Source organism: Tamandua tetradactyla, chromosome 3 (genome assembly GCF_023851605.1).
Source record: "Tamandua tetradactyla isolate mTamTet1 chromosome 3, mTamTet1.pri, whole genome shotgun sequence".
NCBI lineage: Eukaryota > Metazoa > Chordata > Mammalia > Pilosa > Myrmecophagidae > Tamandua > Tamandua tetradactyla.
The window spans coordinates 133,382,772-133,407,094 of NC_135329.1; the positions used below are offsets into that span (position 1 = coordinate 133,382,772).

Sequence of the window (24,323 nt, forward strand, 5' to 3'; positions counted from 1 at the left end):
GGAACCCTTGACTAACACAGCACCCCAGATCTTTTTTGGTTATTGTTTGCATGGAATATCTTTTTTCAGCCTTTCACTTTCTACATATTTTTGTCTTTGGGTCTAAGGTGAGACTCATGTGAACAACATACAGATGAATTATACTTTTTAATCCATTCTGACAAGCTGTTTTTTTGATTGGGGAGTTTAATCCATTAACAGTCAATGTTATTACTGTAATGGTATTACTTCCTTCAACCATTTTATCCTTTGGACTTTATATAGCATATCTTTTTTTTGTTCTCTTTTATTCTTTCAGTTACTCCTACTGATAATCTTGGTTTCTACACTCTCCCCCAAGCTCCCTCTCCTGTCTTTTCCTGTCCTGTAACTACCTGTTGAAGAGTGCTTTGGAAACTATTGCTTTTTTATTTCTTTGCTTTGTATATATACTATATTATAGAATAAAAAAGTTAAAAAAACAACAACATACAAGCACAAACATTCTTAATAAACAAATGTTCCATACATGGTGTACAATGAATGGGTCACAGTCTCATCACATAGTTGTATATTCATCACTTAGATCATTTTTTAGAATATTTGCATCGCTCCTGAAAAAGAAATAAAAAGAAAAAAAGAAAAAACTCATAAATACCATACCCCTTATCCCTCCCTGTCACCTGGCCATGGTTCTTTGCCTGGTGGCGTGACCCAAACCTTCATACTTGAAGTTTCAGAGCCATTCATAGTCCTGCCTGGTTTGGGTTGTGGCAGTTTTCCATTGATTTTAATCACAGGGCATGGTAGTACTAAAAGATGCCCTAGGGTATCTCCTACGTTCCAAGAAAGGTAGTACTAAAAGATGCCCTAGGGTATGTCCTACGTTCCAAGAAAACTCTTCTTTACCTCCATTATGTAGTTGCAGTCCTACTTCCTCCTGATAGTCAGGGTCAGTCACCCCAGACAATAATGTAATCCCCTTCTTGGCTTGGTGATCCAGTGGCATAAATAGCCCAAAGTGACCAGGTGGAAGTCTTAACTTCCAGTTCAGTGGAATCATTGTTTATTTCTCCTGGAGGAAGCACTCCCTGTTTTGGAACTAAAACCTGTAGACCAGCAGAGCTCAGGGTCACAGGGACAGGAAGCAAAAATTTTCCTAATGGATCACTAGGGGTAATAGTGAATGGTACCACTCCCATTTCCACCCCTTGGTTTCTGGACCCATGGAACCTGGCTATGGGAGAAACAGCACCATACAGTGGACGCTGATTCAGAGCATATACAGCTTTCTGGAGAACATTACCCCAGCCTTTCAAGGTATTGCCACCTAGTTGGCACCATAATTGAGTTTTCAAAAGGCCATTCCACTGTTCTATCAATCCAGCTGCTTCTGGATGATGGGGAACATGGTAAGAGCAGAGAATTCTATGAGTATGTGAACATTCCCACACTTCATTTGCTGTGAAGCATGTTCCTTGATCAGAAGCAATGCTATGTGGAATACCATGATGATGGATAAGGCATTCTGTAAGCCCACAGATGGTAGTTTTGACAGAAGTATTGCATGCAGGGAAAGCAAACTCATATCCAAAGTATGTGTCTATTCATACTTATGTGTTAACACAAGTTAGAACAAATTGCTGCCCCTTCCATGAAGGGAGTGGTCCAATGTAATCAACCTGCCACCATGTAGCTGGCTGGTCACCTCGGGAAATGGTGCCATATTGGGGGCTGAGTGTGGGTCTCTGCTGCTGGCAGATTGGGCACTCAGCAGTGGCTGAAGCCAGGTCAGCCTTGGTAAGTGGAAGTCCATGTTGCTGATCCCATGCATAACCTCCATCCCTACCACTATGACCACTTTGTTCATGAGCCTACTGGGCAATGACAGGAGTTTCTGGGGAAAGAGGCTGATTGGTATCCACAGAATGGGTCATCTTATCCACTTGATTATTAAAATCTTCCTCTGCTGAAGTCACCCTCTGTTGTGCATTCACATGCAACACAAATATGTTCATGTTTTTAGCCCACTCAGAAAGGTCTATCCACATACTTCTTCCCCTGACCTCTTTGTCACCAATTTTCCAATTATGGTCTTTCCAAGTTCCTGACCATCCAGGCAAACCATTAGCAACAGCCCATGAGTCAGTATACAAACGCACCTCTGGCCAGTTTTCCTTCCAAGAAAAATGAACAATCAGGTGCACTGCTCAAAGTTCTGCCCACTGGGAGGATTTCCCCTCACCACTGTCCTTCAAGGACACCCCAGAAAGGGTTTGTAATGCTGCAGTTGTCCACTTTTGGGTGGAACCTGCATATCGTGCTGAACCATCTGTAAACCAGGCCCGAGTTTTCTCTTCCTCAGTCAATTCACTGTAAGGCACCTCCAAGAGGCCATAGCTCTGGCCTGGGAAAGAGAAGGTAATGTGGCGGGAGTAGAAATCATGGGCATTTGGGCCGCTCCCTCATGTAACTTACTTGTGCCTTCAGGACCTGCTCTGGCTCTATCTCGTATATACCATTTCCATTTTACAATAGAGTGCTGCTTGTGCACACCCAACTTTATGGCTTGGTGGGTCAGACAACACCCAGCTCATGATAGGCACCTCAGGTCTCATGGTAACTTGGTGGCCCATGGTTAAGTGTTCAATCTCTACTAAGGCCCAATAGCAGGTCAAAAGCTGTTTCTCAAAAGGAGAGTGGTTATCTGCAGCAGATGGTAAGGCTTTGCTCCAAAATCCTAAGGGTCTGCATTGTGATTCTTTGATAGGGGCCTGCCAAAGGCTCTAGACAGCATCTCTATTTGCCACTGACACTTCCAGCACCATTGGATCTGATGGATCATATGGCCCAAGTGGCAGAGCACTTGTACAGCGCCTGGACCTGTCACAGAGCTTCCGCTTGTTCAGGTTCCCACTCAAAATTAGCAGCTTTTCTGGTCACTCAATAAGTGGGCCGGAGTAGCACACCCAAATAAGGAATATATTATTGCCAAAATCCAAAAAGACCAACTAGGCTTTGTGCCTCTTTTTTGGTTGTAGGAGGGGCCAGATGCAGCAACTTATGCTTCACCTTAGAAGAGATAGCTCGACATGCCCCACACCATTGGACACATAGAAATTTCACTGAGGTGAAGTCCCCTGTATTTTTGTTGGATTTATCTCCCATCCTCTGACATGAAAATGCCTTACCAGTAAATCTAGAGTAGTTGCTACTTCTTGCTCACTAGGTCCAATCAACATGATATCATCAATATAATGGACCAGTGTGATGTCTTGTGGGAGGGAGAAATGATCAAGGTCCCTGTGGACAAGATTATGACATAGGGCTGGAGAGTTGATATGCCCCTGAGGTAGAACAGTGAAAGTATATTGCTGACCTTGCCAGCTGAAAGAAAACTGTTTCTGGTAGTCCTTACTAATCGCTATTGAGAAAAAAGCATTTGCCAGATCAATAGCTGCATACCAGGTACCAGGGGATGTACTGAAGTGCTCAAGGAATGATACCACATCTGGAACAGCAGCTGCAATTGGAGTTACCACCTGGTTGAGCTTACGATAATCCACTGTCATCCTCCAAGACCATCTGTTTCCTGCACAGGCCAAATAGGAGAGTTGAATGGGGATGTGGTGGGAATCACCACCCCTGCATCCTTCAAGTCCTTAAGAGTGGCAGTAATCTGTGCAATCCCTCCAGGAATCCGGTATTGCTTCTGATTTACTATTTTGCTCAGTAGGGACCATTCTAGTGGCTTCCACCTGGCCTTTCCTACCATAATAGCCCTCACTGCATGAGTTAGAGAGCCAATGTGGGGATTCTACCAGTTGCTCTGTATGTCTATATCAATTATACATTCTGGAACTGGGGAAATAACTACAGAATGGGTCCAGGGGCCCACTGGACCCACGGTGAGATGGACCTGAGCTAAAACTCCATTGATCACCTGGCCTCCATAAGTTGCCACTCTGACTGGTAGACCAGAGTGACGTTTTGGGTCCCCTGGAATTAATGTCACTTCTGAACCAGTGTCTGATAATCCTTGAAATAGCTGATCATTTCCTTTTTCCCAATGCACAGTTATCCTGGTAAAAGGCTGTCGGTCCCCTTGGGGAAGGCTTGGAGGAAGATTAATACTATAAATTTGTGGCAGTGTAATAGGTTTCTCCCCTAAAGGGACCTGGCCTCCCCTTCATTCAAGGGGCTCTGGGTCTGTAAACTGTTTCAAGTCTGGAAATTGATTAAGGGAGTGTGACTCTGTGTTTTTGTAATTCAAGTTAGACTCTGTATACTTAACCTAGAACTCTTTTTGTTTATACAGCTCGAGCAAGAATTTAGTAGACTGCCCTTCTATTGTATTTCTAGGTACCCCGTGATTTACCAACCAATGCCACAAATCTCTGCAAGTCATATAATTTTGACGCCTGCTTTGAGTTTGCTGTATATTATAATAGCCACATCCTACCCTGTCTTTGGCGATTAACTGCTGCCACCTGGCTTCTGTAAACTCGGGATCCTGTCATCCCCATTGTGTTTAAGGATTCCAGCTCAGTGACAGCAGTTCCTACAGTCATATCTGACCTACAGAGAAGTGAAACCACAGAGCTCTTTAGGGATGATGGTGCTAGTCTCACAAATTTATTTCTCACTGTTCTGATAAAAGGTGCATCCTCTGGAAATTCCTGGGGTGTAAGAGCAGGCTTTGCATGATAAATCCACTCTAACATTCCAATCTCTCTAAGCCTCTGGATCCCCTCATCTACATTATACCAGGGCAATTCTGGCATTTCAACCTCAGGTAATGTTGGCCACCTTTTGATCCATGTTTCAACCAACCATCCAAACAAACTGTTAATACTTTTTCTAACTGCTCGAGCTATAATATTGAATGCAGAATCTCTGCATAGTGGGCCCATATCAATAAATTCAGCCTGATCCAGCCTTATATTCCTCCCACCATTATCCCACACTCTTAAAATCCATTGCCACACATATTCCCCTGATTTCTGCCTATATAAATTGGAAAACTCACACAGTTCTTTTGGAGTATAATGTACCTCCTCATGTGTGATACTTTGTACCTCACCTTTAGGGGCCTGTTGGGACTTTAGTCTAGTTATAAGTCTGGAGGAAATGAGGGGTGGTGGGGGTGGTTCATAAAAATAATTAGAAATATCTTCCAAGACATTTGCTTCATGGTCTTCGTTTGCAGTTTCATCTGGTGAAACAGGATTAATCACTCTAGGGATAATCCCTTCAGGAGGAGGTTGGGTGGCCAAGTCCTCAAGGCAGGCTGGAGGTGGGGCAGTTATTCCTCAGGGCAAACTATTACAGGGTTATCTAGAGAAAACTCAGCATGATCTAGGGTTTCAACCTCACCCCCGACATCATTATCAATACATATGTCACCATCCCATTTTTCAGGGTTCCACTCCTTTCCAATCAATGCCCTCACTTTAATGGCAGACACCATGCAAGATGGAGATTTCAGTTTATGTTGTAAAGTTGCTACTCTAGCAATAAGATTCTGAGTCTGATTTTCAGAGATCTCAAGTCTACAGCTACAGGAAATAAGATTTTCCTTTAGGATACTTGTAGAAACGTCTACATCTTTCAGACGGTGGTTAAGCTTCTAGTTTGAAGCCTTAAGCCCATCCCTTTCACCCTTTAATGTAGACAGTGTATCTAACAACAACCAACCAACATCTCTATAAGTCTTATTTCTACAAAACTCTGTAAAGGTGTCAAAAACATTATCCCCCAGAGCCTGGCTTTGTACAAGTGACGCATTAGGAGAATTGAATGGTGATATTTTGACTCTCTTTTGCCAACTCACTCCATGGATTGGGAGTGTCATTCTGATTATGGGAATCAGAGTCCTTAGTGTCTTTGAGTCCAGTCAGAGTAGAAAATCATTCATAAAATCCCATTTTTAAGATTCTGTTTCTTAAGAACCACTCCTGGTACCAAGATGTATTAGTTAGGGTTCTCTAGAGAAACAGAATCAATAGAGAACACTCGCAAATATAAAATTTATAAAAATGTCTCACGTGACCACAGGAACACAGAGTCCAAAATCTGCAGAGTAGGCTGTGAAGCCGATGATTCCAATGGGGGGTCTGGACGAACTCCACAGGAGAGGTTCGCCTGCCGAAGCAGGAAGAGAGCCTGTCTCTTCTGAATCCTCCTTATAAGGCTTTCAGTGATTAGATTCAGCATCACTCATTGCAGAAGACATGCCCTTCTGACTGATTACAAATGGAATCAGCTGTGGATGCAGCTGACATGATCATGATTTAATTCTATGAAATGTCCTCATCGCAACAGACAGGCCAGCACTTGCCCAACCTCCACTTGGCCAAGTTGACACATGAACCTGACCATGACAGACCACTAATATTTCCATCTACCCAATATATTTTAAACTCTCCCTCCCCATTATATGTTTATTTTTTTACCCGTATTTTTAAAACTCATCTCTCTATACCCTAGATAAAGGGAGCATCAGACACAAGGTTTTCACAATCACACCATCACATTGTAAACATTATATCGTCATACATCATCTTCAAGAAACAAGGCTACTAGAGCACATCTCTACAGTTTCAGGTACTTCTCTTTAGCCACTCAAATACACCATAAACTGAAAAATGATATCTATGTAATGCATAAGAATAACCTCCAGGATAACCTCTTGACTATTTATGAAATCTCTTAGCCACTGACACTTATTTTTTCTTATTTCTCTCTTCCCCCTTTTGGTCAAGAAGGTTTTTTTGGCATTTGACGTTTCATTTTGTATATGTCTCAGAGTAGGTAGGTCTATTAGGATTTATTTTGTTGGGAGTGCATTGTGCTTCTTGGACATGATATGTCTTTCATAAGAGTTGGGAAATTATCAGCCATTTTTTCCTCAAATATTATTTGTGCTTCTTTTATCTTGTCTTCTTCTGGAACACTCACGACACATACTTTTGTCAGCTGCATGCTGCTATTCAATTCCCTGAGACCTTGCTCAATTCTTTCCATTCTTTTCTCTGTTCTTCTGCTGTAAGAAATTCACTGATTCTTCTCCTCATTCAAACCTACTGTTGTATGTCTTTAGTGCATTTTAATCTCTTCTCTTGTGATTTTTATTCCTATAACTTCTTCTATGTTTCTTTTCATAAGTCAAATTCTTCATTATGTTCACCCAGTATCCTCTTAATATCTTTCCTTTCTTTAGCCAGATTTTCCTTCATCTCCTTGAATTGCTATAGATTTGTTTGAATGTTTTTGAGCAGTTTTTCCAAATTCTGTGTCTCCTCTGAAGTTTTAATTTTTTTTTTCTTTGTTTGACTGGCCATATCTTGTTGCTTCTTAAAATGGCTTATTATTTTTGCTGATGTCTCAGCATCTGATTCTTTTTTTTCATCTGATTCTTTTGATGATTTTACTCTGAATGTTAGTTTCTCTCCCTTGTCTAGGGTTTTATTGTTTGACTTTGTGGAAGGCTCTTCTTTGGCACTTGGTTCATCTTATTCTAGATTTTTAGAATTTCCCTCATTCAATTGATCAAGTTTTTTCAGTTCTTCTTCATCTGATTCTTTCCCTGGGTGTGTGGTACAACTTTTAAGATTGTGCTATTTGTGAAAGTGTTTCACCCCCAGGAGAAAGCTTCCTTTCATCTGTTCCTTCTCCAGCAATCTTGATTTGTTCTTTGTTTTTGCTTTGCCTCACTAATGTTTTGACTCTTCCTTTGTTGCCCCTAGCTGCGAATTCTACCCTGCTGATAACTTTCCCAAGTCATTATATTCCAGCCCAAACAGGGCCAGCCACCCACTAAGGGGATACAGACCAGTTGCAAAGGGCCCTGGGGCAAGGCTCAGTAAATACTCCAAAGAGCCTTTTCTATGGCTCCACAAAACTGTACTTTCTGACCTGCGCAGCAGATGGTGCTCTTAAGAAAACTGTTCCTTTCAGCTCCAAGGAGGCCCTGCATCTTTGGATTTTCACTACCTTCATCCCTGTTGAGGGTGGGTTTTAAACAACAATTTTGAAGGTCCCTGTCTAGGGTGGGGGTGAGGAGCTAAAATAGTTTTGAACTGGAAACCAGCAATCTAAATTCTTTGCTCAAAAGCCATGATCAGTACTTAGACGTGAGCACTCTACCAGTTTGGGGGAAGAGACTTTCACATCTCTCTCCATCCAAAGCAGTCAGTCAGGGATCAGACTGCTTTGGATGGAGAGAGATGTGGCTGACCTTGAGGGTGGGAAATGGGTGTCAGCAGCCACCGCAGAGTGAGTTATAGTTTCTCAGCTGCTTTGTCCTACTCTTCCCTACTGTACAGTGCTCGCCTGGCCTTTGGAGGCCCAGAATATTTTTTTTCAGACAGTTTCTGGCTGTCCACCAGCTGTTTTTGCTTGAGGAGTGAGTCCTGGAGCTCTGCACTCCGCCATCTTCCATGGACGTTCTCCCAGTTATATATGCTTGTGAAATTTTAATTACAAGTTAATTTTATTTTGTTTGGGAAAAACATCAGTCCTTATTTAAGCAGTTCATATTGGAGAAACAGGTTTCCTTAGAGGAAAGCTACTGAGTCTAGAAGGGCAGTCACAGCCGTGTCGAATTACTGTATAAACCCTCTAAGAAACCATCTCTTGTTTTTTTTGGGGGTGGTGCATGGTCTGGGAGTCAGACCGCATGGAAGGCAGGTATTCTACCACAACCACCTGAGCACCAAAACCATCTCTTTTTAAGAGAGTTTACCTAGGTCAGAGTGTTCTAAATGTCTTCCTGAGAACAGCAGTTTTACATGATTTTCCCGGATGAAAAGTTTTCTTAGTCAAATAGTCATCTGCTTCCACTCAAGATTAACATGAGAAATTTATACATTAAAGGTCCCCCAAAGTTCTGAATTAAAGAGATCTATAATATTTTGCTTTACCTAATATTTCTCAAAACATTTGGTGATGGAAACCATATTTAATTGCTTATTTATATTGAACAGCTATTAATATCCAGAGGAATTCGCTTCTGGGAAAAGGTTCTTAAGGAAATACTGATTTAGACAAAATGCTGTTCCAAAGACAACTGTGAGGGTTGCATGCTCATGAATGTGTTAGAAATTATAAAGCTTTTTAAGAGAATGAAGGCAGAGATAGGCTTGGGGTAACAGTGGCAGGTGTTGGAGCCAGTGGAGCATAACTGAAGTACATTACTCCTCCTTGTTTTAATGAAGCCCATTTAGGTTTCTTTTTTAACCATGTACCAAATACAGAACTCAGCTGGGAGGAATTGAAGAAAATACTGTCTATATTTCCTTTTATGTTTTAAATATATCTGTTACGGTGTGTAACAGATGATTTAGGTAGAAAGGGACAAATGTGGGATGTAGGGTAATGGAGAAAATAATTTAAAAGGGTCTAATTCTGTGAGGACCACAGTTTTAGTTGACTTTCTGCTGCATTTTAGTAGCCATGGAGCAGGAAATGGAGAACTTCTGTCCCTTGTCCCAACATTCTGAGGTCAGTACTATGACCTATGGTGTGATGTACTACCTAACCACACTATTTTCCACACTTCCTAGGCTCCTGATTTCCTGTCTACATCTATTTTATAGACGTAGAAGAAGATTTTGAATACTGACCTGTAGCCATATCTAGTTCCTTATGGTGCCTTTTTTTGGTGTATGCTATATTATGGGGGTCACATTTCATTCCTTTTCCATGTGACTATCCCATCATTGCAGCACCGTTTGTTGATTTTTTTTGGTGGGGGAAGTGCACCAGCCAGGAATTGAACCCGAGTTTCCTGCATGGCAGGCAAGACTTATGGTGCTTTTTAATCTTTCTCACATTTGAAGTAAAGAGCCAAGCTGACAAAGTTCCATAATATCAGGAACACAAGTCTTAATTTTTAGTCATGGAAACAAAGTTTGGTGAGACTGGGTTTACTAAATCAAAAGGGAAAAATAGCAAATTAATAGAAAGCAATACTGTATTGATGTTTCTAAGTTGATTGGCAGCCGCCAGTTGTACTGTACAATTCTGTGGCAGGATGATAAGCTGTCATTTGTAAGTTACGCCCACAGCTAACCACGAACAGCTAAATCCATTATTCGTGGGTTTGTATGGGAACACAGTGATGTCAAGCCCCTAAATCTTCCCATCTGCAGGCACCTGAATTACTTCAAAATTGACTACTATTTTACCTCTCATACCCTCCTATTTTTTTTATCATCATTAGTTCCTACCAGCTCCTTTTGTGTTTTCAATGAAGAAACAATTTTCCTTCTCCCTTAGTATAATTTCTTCTCATAGAAATGAATGAGTAAAGCCTGATGAACAGAACACTTTCTTTAATTCTAGTAGACAACTGAAAGCATGAGTTCTCAGTATAAAGTTAACTGAAAACTAAATTATTTCCAAAGAACAAATGTTACTTCTGTTTACTCCGCACAACCTATTATTTGAACATAACTTAAAACTACAACATAAATCTGCTGAGGTAGATTATCATCATATTTTTACATTTTAGATGTATTATGGATTAAAATAATCCCTTGTCTTAGATTTCAAATGCCATTTTGAGATTTTTATTATTTTCTTTATACCGATTTACCCAAGTTTGTCTGCACCTTGGAAGCAATCTATTTCTTTAGAATCACCAAGGTAAAGAGAAGAAAAAAATTGTGCGCAGAAAAATTGTTGAAATCTCTCCTTGGAGTTAGTTTTGTTCCATTCTGAATCTTTCAGGGAAAAACAACAGAGACGTAGATTTCTTAGTTCCTACTACATTTCCATGCAATGATCTTCTCCGGCATATTAAAATGTCAAGAAAAGACCCAGTGCACATTTGTATGGACAAATTAGGTACTTTAAATTGAAATGAAACTTTATTTTAGTTTAAACTATCTGTCAGTAAGTAATTATCAGTAATGGTATGCATATAATATTAAGAGAAAATAGAAAATTATTTTGTTGCTTTTTAAGTTCCACTCATCCTTTTCAAAATAACAGATACCCTTATTTAAAATTTAAACTGTAAATAGCATAGGGTGCACGGGTGGTTCAGTGGTTAAAGTGCCCACCTTTCATGCTGGAGACCCAAGTTCGATTCCTGTACCATGCATCCACACCACCGCGCCCCGCAAAAAAAAAAAAAAAAAAAAAATGTAAATAGCATACAACGTTTTGCAGAAGTTAATTAATACTTAAATGTCTATAGTTAATTTTAATTTTTTCCTCAGTATTGACTAGATTGTAGAATATATTTATCTGCTCAGAAAAAAATGTGAAAAGATTATCAAGGACCCCAAAGCTCTGTATCCAATCAAAGGCCACTGAAGTTTAAGGACCTCGGCTTATACATCCTTGCATCAGCCAGGAATAATTACACTTTGACTTACATTTAGTAAGCACTCACAAATATTGAATTCATAATTATCTTGATATTCAAGTGAACATCCTTTACTCCCACTTGTAGCATCAGATAGCTTGTTCTTCGTTTTGATATGCATGTATACACATGCCTGCAGGCCAGACCCAGACTACGGGAAACCTGTGGATGGGAATTTCCATCTTGCTGAACCATGCTTGATAGTATTATAAAAACAACAAGTTAATGGATGCAAAGCTAATGTCATATTAAATTGGAGTGTCAGAGAGAATTGTCAACTCCTAGATTGCATTTCCAATCTAATCTGGAATTTTATGATAATCACTATTTCTGGCAAGTCAAGAAGATCTGTACTGTTTTATTGGGGTTTGCATGGTACTTTAACTTAAACAAGAAATGAAGTTTAGGAAAACAGTCTAATATACTGGAGAAGTATTATAAATTTGGTGATCTCATGTTGGTAATTTCATGAGTGGAGAATTGAGGCTTTATGAATTTTTGAAAATTAGACTTTAAATTAAGTGTATTTAGCCTTATTTTATTGAAAAGTTTTGATATATCAACAATTTGCAGGTGTGTCCAGAGGACTTTTTAAATACTGCCAATGAAGGAAATTTAGGGATAAATTTATGCAATTTGAGGGAAATTACAGAAAGTGTTAAGAAATTTTGTACCGTTAAGCCTGAGATGATAAATAACCTTAAACATTAGCTAATCAGTTGAAATCAACGTTATGTCTCTCCATTTCCAAAGAATTATCGAATTATAAATACTTGTTTTAGATTTATGTCAAAATTGAGTACAAATTGAGAAGCACTGAATTGGAATGAAGAGATAATGAGCATATTTACAAAGGACAAAGTACAGCTGAAAGGGAAAAAACGTAATCTTTGAGCTCGTCTTTATGTCAGTAATATTGTTACATTGCTTTTCTTGCAACTAAGTGGCACACCACTGACAAAAAAATAAAAGGACATTTCCTCCTATCCTATTCTAAAATCAACATAAAATAGGATCTAAATTTAAACAAAAGATAATGCTGGGAATGAAGCTCTACTGGTAGGCATGGTTCTGGTTGGCTTTTGGAAGTGTTTGAGTTTTGGAGAAAATCCTGTTATGTTCTCTTTCCTGTTTCTGTCGCCTGATCTCTCTGATTTAATAATACTGAGCATTTTGTTTCCGATAATATGCTGTACAATCAAATGTTACAGGGATAATCAAATGCTACACTGACTTCTGAGGAGATTTGGGGGACAAATAAGGGAACGTAGATCAGAACCGTAGACAGGGTGTATTTTAGAGATTAGGAACTTCACTTGTGGAGTCAGGTGACCTTGGTTTGAAGGCTACGCCCACTATTTACTATATGACCTTGATAACTTGCTTCTTCTAAGTCTGTTTCCTCCCGTAGGACAGGCATGCTAATGATAGTACCAAGTCATAGGACTGTTATGTGGATTAAAGTTGGTCATCTATTAAACACACAGCACAGAGCTTGGCACGTAGTAAATGCTCAGTCGTCAGCTATTATTAAATTTTCCATAATTCTATTTTCATGCCAATAATATAGTTAAATGGCTCCCAAATAAAGGGAATCTATTTTTGCTTTATAATTTTACATGGATTTCAGGACTACATAGTCCTTTAAACCTTCAGAAATTTCTTTCTTATTTGCTATCTAAGTCTCCTTGTGATTACACCTAAAACTAATTTTCCTGAGTATTCTTCTTAGTGAAGCTATAGGAAAACTATTCTTGTGGACCAGTAGGAAATCTCTTTCCCATCTTTTCTTCTCTGGATTAAAATCTCCTGGTTAATACAGGCCCTCCATATATCTTATTTTCTGATCATGCCAATGTGAGTTTCCATTCAATTCACCAGACATTCCTCTAAAGTAATAAAAGCCAATTTGTACAACTATTTGGTCATAATTTGAGCCAAATCTGAGCTAAAGGAAATATAAACTACTTTAGTTTTAATATGATCATGTAGCAATTACTTATAAATATTATTATCATATATACATATGCAGTGCTTCTCCAACAGGCTATAATACTTTGAGGACTGATTGTGGCTTTCTAGTGTCTATGCAACACGCAGTGGGTATTTACTAAGTATGTGGGGGGCAGGGGGCAGTGACTTCAGTGTTAATCTGATATCTTATCTTCACCTTTGACGTGGACCTCTGTTGTTTTGTCACTTAAGGGACTCCACTTCCTCCACTACAAGGGTGAACCTCAGACCCAAGCCGGCGAATCTGAGATCTCTTCCTCTGGGAATGGCATGGACTCGGGGAGACAGAAGGCTCATCTGCTCAGGGCACCAACTGTGAGCACAGTGTAAAACTGGGGTGTGAAAAGAGTAAAATCAACACACAAGAACACAAAGCTGAGAGGGGGAGAGAATATGATCAGTCGGACAGACAGTGAAAGCAGCCATGCCCCAAAGCAGATCTACTGCTGCACGATTCAGGTATGTGGTCCAATAGACCCCTTCCTCACGGTCGTTTCTTTCTTAGGGTGGTTTGAGTTGAGTTTCTGTTACTTTCGGGGTATTATTGATCCAGTCTGAAATGACTGACCAGTGAAAATTTGGAATCCACAGTGACATCTTCTTGAACTCTTCAGATTTAGGCATACTCAGGGGGAATGACAGGATACAAAACCTTCAAAAGTAGAGCATGAAAACAAGACTATATATTTAACTCTAAAATTAGCATAAAATTTTAGCAAGAACTTAACTAGATTCAGTAGTAATGAAGTCACACAGCCTTGCAAATTTGGTTTTCTTTTCTTTAAAAGACAACAGTGTGGCTCAGAATCTGATCCTCAACTGAGAGCTGAGTCGCGTGGTAAAAGTAGACCTTTGTTCTCTGCCCCATCTTTTCTTCCATTTCATTGTTTTCCCCCTTCCACCCTAGAATTTGGTAGAAATGACAGCCAAGGCCTGGCCTCCCCCAGGTGGACACTATGCATATCAGCCTGTAATTAAGGGTGGGGGGACTTAAGACAGTTATTTTCTGTTTTCTCCAAATGAATAGGGAAGGTCAGATGGAACATGACAAAAAGTGATGATGTGTCACAGAAGTGGACCAGCCAATTCAAGGGGTCTCTGGAACCAAAATAACAGCAAGAACTGGAATCCTGCCTAAGGCAGGAATTTAGAAGGCTGGCATTTGCCTTGGGGATGGTTTACCTTCAGATTTAGTCTGACTTAATTCCAACCAATACCTTCAGTGATTCACTTCCAAATCTTTTAAAATTCCTACTGCGTGTCATGTAGCATGCTAGGCACTAGAGATACAAACATCTCATGCTTCAGCCATTCTTTGGTACCCACAGTTCCCCAAATGTGCCACCTTATAGGCTATTATTCCTAGCTTGGAAACTTTTCAAGTTTCAGAACTGACCTAAGAGTGTATGTACCCTAACTGCTACTCTAAGCCCCAAGCTAGGTGAGGTTTCCTCCCCTGGGTCCTTTTGAATCCTCAGTTTACCTGTAGTGCAATATTTCACACTGTGCTGTAATGCCTTTGTACTGTACTTTTCTGAACCCCTCACTTATCTTGAAGGCAGGGAATTTGCCTTTTAACTCTTAATTCCCCAAACCAAGCACAATACAGAATAGCTTTAGTAAATGTCTGTTGAATGAATAGACAAAACATGAATGAATGAATGAATAGCACCATGGTCCCTAGGCTGAAGAAGTACATTCTAGCTAGGAAGTGAATGGCTAATTGGCTAAGTCAGTGAGATAAAAATGGTGAGGAAGTAAACATGGGCAGATATTAATTGCCCCCTGATTTTGTGATATCTGCTATATTGTTTGTGTTCTGAGGAGTGTTTAAAACTTACTGTTGAATGATCTACGAACAAAATCAAGATTTCTTTTGAAGAAAGGATTACCATACCAATCTATTAAGGGAGTAAAATAAAGAGGAATTTTAGTTGAAGAAAATACTGCTGGCTACCTACAGGAAATACCTTGAAAATTCCCCACAAGGAGAGTTTCCACCAGGCCTAATAAAGGGAATATAGAAGGGACAATCAAAGCCTTTGGGTATTACCAAGTTACTTTTGATGCCTAGAGAACAAGTGAATGTTATGAATATGGAAATTCCAGAGATAGTTGTGATCAGGGAAGAACAAACAGTAAATGAGAAAACATATAAGACAGTCTTGCTTTCAAGTGCTTAAAAGAAATTTCCAGAGGCTGTGTTTGTAGGAGGAATTCTCAATATTTCATCTGTACCCTCGGACTATTGGAAGGTTTGTTAATAAGAACTAAAGCAGGCACTAAAAGGAAGACAGATCTCTCCTACTGATCTTCTTTCCAGTTTCCGTTTCAGCTTTTACCCAGCTCCTCATCAGTTCTGGCCAGGACTAAAGCCTCTTCACTGTTCTACCTGCCTCCAGAATCGTCTCTGTTTGCTCAGTCTTTAACATTGTAAAAAATGACGCTTCATAAACCACAGCTCCTATTCTAATCTTCCACCACCTTAAAAACAATCAAACAAACAAAAAATCTTTCACTTGCATTCTATCTCCTTGACTTGGCTACTTCGGAGGGTAGTTAGTTCATAATTTGGGAGGAGTATGAGAAACCACAGGAAAAGCACAGGGCCTTTTTGTGGACTACCATATCAATCAGTGATAAGTACTTTAATAAAACATTAAAATGAATATTATAAAATTATGAAGCCAAATATGAACGATACAGGGATTTTAAAGATAAAGCATGGGATCTTGAAAGAATGCTATGCTTTTAATGGGCACGGTTGCATTTTACTTAGACCCCCCCCCAAAGCATTTATATGACAAAGATAAAAAAACACCTAGAGGGGAGAGTTCCGGCAGCTCCCCCACCTGTCACAGGGCCCTCCCTATCCTGGCCACTGACTGGCAGAGAAGATACATGTCCTTTTGTGACTCTACAGCATTGTTTACTGTTTACTCCACTTGGAGTTCCCATCCCCTCCACTGTACACTTGGAAAACTCCTCACTCATTCATTTATTAAATATTTGGTGAACTCCTCTCTCTGCCATGTGTTCTACTAGGCCCTAAAGATAAAGGGATAAATGAGTACTGCAGAGATGGTGAGGAGGGAAGGGCAGAGCCATATAAGAACACTAATAAACCAATATTAATGACTGACATTTGTTATATACCTAGCACTGTGATAAGCATTTTCCATAATTATTGTATTCAATTGTTAGATCAACTGTAAGAAATAAGTTGTCATCTGTAAAACTTGGTTCTGTGTTACACAAGAAATGTTTCTGGTTTTCTGGGCATGAAATATAAATGACTTTACCAGAATTAAAACACAAACCCATCTGACTTTGAGTTATACTCTTAAACACCATCTGCCACACAGATTGATAAATAATCCTCTAGATCTCATCAGAATGTCTCATCCTATCTCTCTCTCTCTCAAAGCACAGTTATTCTCTCCCTAGCCTGTGTTCCTGTATCCTTTACCAATACACATTTCATTAGCAACTCTTTGCTCATGTGTATCCTCTCTCCCCAGGCACAGACAGAGCCCAGAAGAGGTGCCACCTCTGTTCCACATGCCAGCACCTGGCCCAGTGGTTCTGTGGAATGTGGCAGAATGAGGCAGCCCAAGTGCATGAGAGCTTTGCAGAGATCATGCTTGGCTGCCTGCAGGACTGAAGGTGTGTTTTGTTTGGCCTACAAAGAGTCCAAAAGCATTCTCTGAATTAGCTTGACAACATTGTGAAATCATGAGTTTTTACTGAAGTATAGATTCCCATCTTCTTTTTTTTTTTTTTTTTTTTTTTTTTTTTTTTTTTTTTTTTTTAAAGGAAAGACAGAGAGAAGGAAGGAAGGATAGAAGGAAGGAAGGAAGGAAGAAAGGGAAACATTTTTAAACATTTTCTTGTTTTATTGTATTCTGTTTCTCCGTTTTTGTTACATGGGCTGGGGCCGGGAATCGAACCGAGGTCCTTCGGCATAGCAGGCAAGCACTTTGCCCGCTGAGCCACCGCGGCCCGCCCTCCCATCTTCTTTTGAAAGCCTGTACGATTTGGAAACACTGGCTAAACATTCCTGTATGGCATAAATTGGCTGGAGCTGAACGTCTGCTGTTTTAGAGGTGGCATGTACTCTACATTCCACCACAGTCCCCACTATTCCCTGCTGCCCATCTTTCCCACTTTATTCACTTATGCTACTCGTAGAGCCCTGCTCGTAATAACTGAAACCTCTCTTTGTGCAACACCTGAAATTTCTTAATTTCTACATATCGACATGATAGCTATTTTCTATAAACCATATACTTGTTTAGGTAAAAATAATTGCAAGTAAAATTCAAAGCTATCAAACTATTGTCCTACAACATGAACAACAGTAGATTATTTATTTACCACTAATAAGCCCAATTTACCAAATATAAGTTAGGAAAAGTGAAATGCCAAGCAGAGAAAGCCTCAAAGCTACACTAAAAGTTAAAATTTATACTAAGGATATTTCAAGTATGGCATGCATAACTTTTCATCTCAAATAAATATAGACTGTTGGGCATATTTACAACTCATTCATGGTATTTATATTTCAGTTCACACATTAAGGTTATATGCAGGTGGTACTATTGTGTTGTTTGTACTGTTTACAATTATAGAAAAACTTTATTAATTCAAAATCTTCAATGTCTGGGATAGAGATTGGAGCCAAGTCTACTATTATATTGTGGATGCTTTATGAAAAATTTGCTAAGCAAATATGCTGAGGAGATTGTTTATAAAAGAACTCTTTAGAGAATTTCGAGTCATGCGTTCCTAACAATGTAAGTGCATTGTAAGCAAAAGTTGGGTATTGCTTAGTTTGGTATTTTAATGTAATAAATACAAATCATTCTAAAGTAGGACTCCTGCTAGACAGTATCTTTTTACCCCAGTTCAGGTTACAATATTTATTTGAAAACAATGAAGTATTGTTCCCATAAGATGCATTTTTCACTATGACTTTTCATCATCTATCACAGCTCTTAATCCCCAAGTCAATAGACTTAGATGACTCTATTAAGGAGAGTAAAGTGCAAAAAAGGAGCCACTGTTAAGAGTATATCCTAATTAGTCACCCAATGCGTCAATAGAAAAATAAAAATTAAAAAAAGTGTCAAAATAAAAAAGTCCACTTTATTTTGGAAAGCATGCTTTAATAATATACAAATTAGCAGCAAAACAATAACTGTCCAAACATGATGAATAGCAGGTTACCCAACAGCAGAAGCAATAATAAGTTAGCCCATTTTCACCTAGTCTCAGAATAAAATCCCAATACATAGCTTTACTTACCAGTTATCTTAGGGGGTCACTCGACGTCTCAAGAAAAAATAGCAGTGTAAATAAAAGGCTCACCTCTATTGATAATCATTCATCACTGTCTTTGGAAATAAAAATGCATTTCGTGCTTCAGAAAAGAACCTCAGAAACAGTTGCAATGGATAGTAAATCCGTATCCTACCTGGGTAACTTTCTCCGTCACGTTGTGTGTTCGGTCTTTGACCTTGGGCGCGATAATGGTTTTATCTGAAGAAGGAGGGGACGTATTCTTCTTTTCGGTTTTGACGTCTGAAAAATTCAGAGTGAGCTGTGGGATCTTGTTAATGGTGCTGTATTTGTTGAGGTTTGAATCTGACGTGGATCCCAGAAGGCTCGATTTGATATGATTAAAAGGCCCTAAAAAAAATTGGAAAATATTTGTAAAAGCAGGATCAGAAGGAAAGGAAGAAGAAAGAGATGGCCCAAATGACCTGCTAGTGACCCATGGCCAGTGCAACCTTACTCAGTCATGACTAAATGCAGCCAATTGCTACCTGGACACGGGGTTTGGTGTCATTTCCTGCCACATGAGCTGCATATATGTATCCAAGGATAAGACTAGGGGCCCTGGATGGGCATCCAGAGAGCAGAGGGCGGCTTTAGCTCTTAATCTGCTTCTTTCCTTAATGGTCGGAATAAAGGAAAGAACTCCACTCCCTGCTAATGACCAAATTCTTCCTTCAAGTTTTTCATGAAGTTCTTTTTATAATCTATGGATTTTTCAAGAAAGGACTGGCCTAGGGTTAAATCATGTTGGTCACATCATTTCTGCACAGGCTGCCTGTCCTGTGACAATTTGTGTTACTCCCCTTTCTATACCAGACACTGAGGAGTGACAAATCAGCTGGGTTCTTCATATGCTCCCAATTTTTATATGAGATGCTTCACAGAGCAAACCAGCTTGGAATGTTCTCATTTGCATATAGAGAATCATGCTCTTTTCAATTTCTAAGACAAGTATAGAAATAAGAGCCAAAAGAGGTGCCAAATTAATTTAGCCTTTGGGTAGGTCGCTGACAGAAACCTCATACTCCAGGTCTTTGTAAGAGTCTCCACAATGATAATGCATTATTATGACATAGTATAGATATCGCTTATTTTTGGTGGCATTCTGTGGCTGTATTCCAGGCCTATGTCTTAATATTTCAAAACTGTAAAATGTGCTAGGACTTCAGACTTCTTGCATGTGGTCTTTTCTCTTGCTGTAATGTCAATTTTTTACTCCTTAGGGAATTTCACTGCACACAGGGATACTGACAAGAGATTGTAGATCATTGAGTTCAGATATATAGTTGAATTGTATTTAAAACGCTTAAGTCCATCTTTTTATATCATCCTTCACTGTGCTGGATTTCTGCAGCAAACTGACTAGAGTGTTATTAAAGAGAAATAGAGTAAAAAGCACAGATCATCTGTGATGTAGAACAGACAAAAAGCCATTATTAATCTATTTTGATTGTCCTCATAACTAATACCAATAAATGCCACTGAGTTGGCTGTACTCATAAGCATGTGTCTCCATGATGACAATACTTCACCCTACCGGACGTTTTTGGAAGCATTTTGGGGTTGCTACGATGATGGAAGGATGCTATTCCTTCACCTTGAAAAACTGTCCTGTATGTTCCTTTTGGACGTGAGTGTAGGTGAAAAACTTTGTAATGATCTGAGCCTTGCAAGTAACAGTTTCACATACAAAACAACACAATATGCTTTTTCATATGACTTTAGTATATACTGAATTTTTCAGAGCTGCAACTACATGTGTAAGTACAGGGAAGACTACACATCATACAGAACTTTACCAAAAGTTCTTCACCTTTTTAAAAAATCATGTCACTTAGAAGTTTACTGCTTGTGGCATTAGAATTGCCAATAATAAAATCCTAGGCTTCAAGTTTCAGCCTTTATTTGTGGCTGTTGTGTGCATATATATATGTAAGAGTGGATGTTTGAGTCTTATTTAATAATTGTGGAACCAAATATTATTACATTTGATGGGAATTTCAGGAATCATACTAAAATCACTAATACAAATTCTTGCAAGGATATTTCATATTATTGTCCTCCTATATATGTAAAATGATATATGATACAATGAAAAGAAATTCAGGTAGTAAAAATTAAACGTGAAATTATTTATTTGTCTCGGGGTTGCCTGTTTTGTTTTGTTTTGTTTTCAATCTCATTCTAACAACTCCCTGGGGCCTGCCACAACTTCTCTATAATTTTTGGGAGTTGCTATTTCTTTTACCATCTACTTTCTATTCTCCATTAGCTACTAAAGTTCTGGTCCACGAGGTCTTTTTAAAGTATGAGAGAAAGATTATGTGCTCTGACATGTAGTAGAGGTACAGTTCATTACTGCTGCGTATCACCACATAGGGAATCATTTTGGTACCACATTTAAGAGTAAAGTCCTATTAATTCATTTTTTTCTTTTTTTTTTCACTCCAGTTTGTCTTGTTTATTATTCATAATTCAATTTTGTTTATATCCCACTTTTTAAAATCATGCGTAAATAAGTTTGATCTATTATTTTCTATTCCAATGGTGTTTCTATTCTGTAGTCCAACCACACTCCTGCTCTACCTCTTGTTTTTTTTTGGGCGGGGTGGGGAGAGTGCATGGTCTGGGAATCGAACCTGGTCTCCCGTGTGGAAGGTGAGCATTTTCCCACTGAGCCACCCGTGCACTCTATCATCTTATCTGTTACTTGTATGGGTTATTTTCTCATGTCCTTAATCCTCATACAGTCAAATATTTTTGTAAGTCTGACTGTTGAATTATGTCTTCTAGTGTATATTTGAACATTGGCATATTGAAATATTTTATTATAAACGATTTTCCTTTCTATTACAGTTAGGCAATCACGTTGATCTTTTAGAAATAGTATACATAGGTGATTGAATTATCTCTGATTTGAATTTCAGCTTAGAAAAGTACGTATAACATTATTTGTTGGAAAGGGGAGCACTGGGTCTGATAGGGTTGAGCAACCCCTGGTCGAAATTCTTCCTCTTTACATGTGCTCTTAGAATAGTGCATCTTCATTGCAGTCCTGGTTTTAGTTTCTCCTATTTACCGGTGGAAGAACCTTCTAAATTGTTACTTTCTCTCTCTTCTTTTAGCTGTCAATGTTAGAGATCTAATGCAGATATCTTTTAAATCTATACACTTAATGAATCCAGTAAAACAAAATATTACCTGAGATAATTCATGCATACAGCTTAGATAAGGCATTTATAAGGTATTTAATTCTGTAAAATGAAGATTATTACACTTCACCCTACTGATTTTTGAAGCAGATGTTTATATGTAGATATATTTTAGAAGATCAGTGTTGGCTTAAGTTCCTCTGAAACTATCTATATTCTAATGAAAAATTTTTTCCATCACTTTAATTAAGGTAGGTATTAGCAATATTTGTATTTCACCAATGGCAATTCTATAATAGAAAAAAATAGCGGGCAAAAAGGAATAAGAATCAAGAGCTAGAAATGAGAATATAGTATTTCCTACCTACTAGCTCTCTACACAGAGGCCTTGGCTGAGGGCTGAGAGGTAGAAGGCAGACCGAGAAGGACCATGAATGTATGGGACTTAGGATTCTAATAAAAGAAAGGAGAAAAGTCTGAAAACAAAGGAAATAAATTTAAAGAAAATGAATGGGCAGAAATGAAAGGAAATGATAGATTCAATAGAAAGGGAAATAAAACTCCAAAATATATAGGAGGGCTTTATGTGCTCTAGAGAAGCATTTGCTAGATGGGTGACCGAATTAAATTGTCCAGTGTACTAGGAGAAGGTGGAAGACAGGGGACCACGTAGACTAAATCAACACCTGGATAAAGCGTTATTCCCATATTACAAGTTGGACTAAATATAAAGCAAATTAAGTTCCAACTACAAAGAAATACTCTACATTTAGAGCTCAAGCTAGAATCTCTATTCTGGGATGAATTTTAGATGAAAGATCATTAATATTTATGTGATGAGGCTATTTTAATTTATCATAGGTTCCAAGATGCTAAAGGAGGTTACGTTCTCTTTTGGATGGTGCTGGGAACAGAGCGAGGGACATCTCATAGGTTTCTTTGTTTTGTTTTTTGAAGTAATGCTATAAGAAAAGGAAAAAAGAAAAAAAAGATTATAGCCCCTGAAGGCATGTGCCAAATGCATTTAAAAAATAAGGAAACCAAAAAGGATTAAAGTCATTTTCACATCATTAGGTCCCTATACGATGTATCTCAGGGCAGTGAATGTATTTGAGTAAAGTTTAATAAAACAAATTGCTGAAGTGCCTTAACATTAAAAAAGGCAAAGGCAGGGTTTAGAAAATAGATTTTGTGAAAGAACACTGTCAGTAAGCATAAGGCAACCAGTTTAACACCTAGAAAGATACCATAAGAAGTAGTAATCAAATTAACTGTGTTCAATATCCATGTTGTCTTTTACAGTATTTGACACATAATTTACAAAAGAAAACTGTCACCTTGAAAATCAGTGTGCAAATGCTTATAAGATCATAGGGGACTGAGTCATGGCTGGTGTAACTCATGAGAAACAAGTTGTATCCAATCAATTGATTTCCTTTCTGAGTCAGTGATAGATTATATGGCTGAAGAGAAGGTGAAAGATGTAGTAACTCTTGAGTTTTGAGAATGGCTTATATGATAATTTCATAGACAAGTTGGAAACTGAACATACCATTGTCAGAGGGGCGCAGGATTACTTGGGATAACAAGGAGATGGAAGCAATGGAGGTATAAAATTGTAGTAGAGGCATTTTTTAAGTGGGTAAATTTTTATTAATGACTTGGGCAGCAGAGTAGGCAGAAAAAAACTAGGTTTGAGGGGCAAATCAGTTTGAGTGATTGAGGTAGTGTTTAGAGACACCCATCACATATTAGAGTAATTATTAAAAATGTTACATGTATGCATAAACAACATATGAAATTTATTTGCATCACCTTTTCCATTTTTAAGTAATGGGTAGCACGTTTTATAGAGAACTCTGAGATGTTATTTTAAATGAGTCAGAGTGCCAAGGGAATTTATTAAAGGGAAACAAAATTGATCCTAAGAAAGGAGGTTAAATGTAAATTTAGTTTTAGAAGAAATGAGTGAGCAATGATTTGCTGTCTTTACAGAGTACCAATTTGTTACCTTCAAGCTGTGACATTGCATAAAGATTAGCAGTAGTTACCTAGCATCTATTTCCACTGAGTATAGATGAAGGGAAAGAAAATTACGTTTCAGCAAGGTGTATTTAGGTTAGCTCTTTTTGTAAGAGGCACTAAAATGAACTTTCCAAGGAAGTTGCAGAACGGCATGCTCTGGAGATGAAGATACCCACACCATCTGTACGGGGATTGGACAAACCAATCCGGAGGAAATAAACCAGATCTTGAAGACCTTCCAAATGCATTCCTAAATTCCTTATTTTGGTGAAGGAATTTGATTGAACTAGGTACTGAAATAATGAACTATGCTTAAGCATTTTGTATAAGAGGCAATTTATCTTTTATTTCTTAATCTTATATTAAATCTGGTATAGAAACAATATCAACACATTAAAGAAACACACACAATCTTTTTTCTATATTTCATTAGTGTA

The 24,323-nt window shown here is 38.6% G+C and overlaps 1 protein-coding gene across 1 annotated transcript in view; it reads right to left on the reverse strand.

Annotated features, from left to right (window-relative positions):
* The window catches only part of KCNH7 (potassium voltage-gated channel subfamily H member 7), a 495,299-nt gene that overhangs the window by 107,296 nt on the left and 363,680 nt on the right, over positions 1-24,323 (reverse strand). Inside the window, exon 6 of the mRNA XM_077151943.1 lies at positions 18,846-19,060. Within this exon, the coding sequence (XP_077008058.1) occupies positions 18,846-19,060 (215 nt within the window). The remainder of the gene's footprint in view (positions 1-18,845; positions 19,061-24,323) is intronic.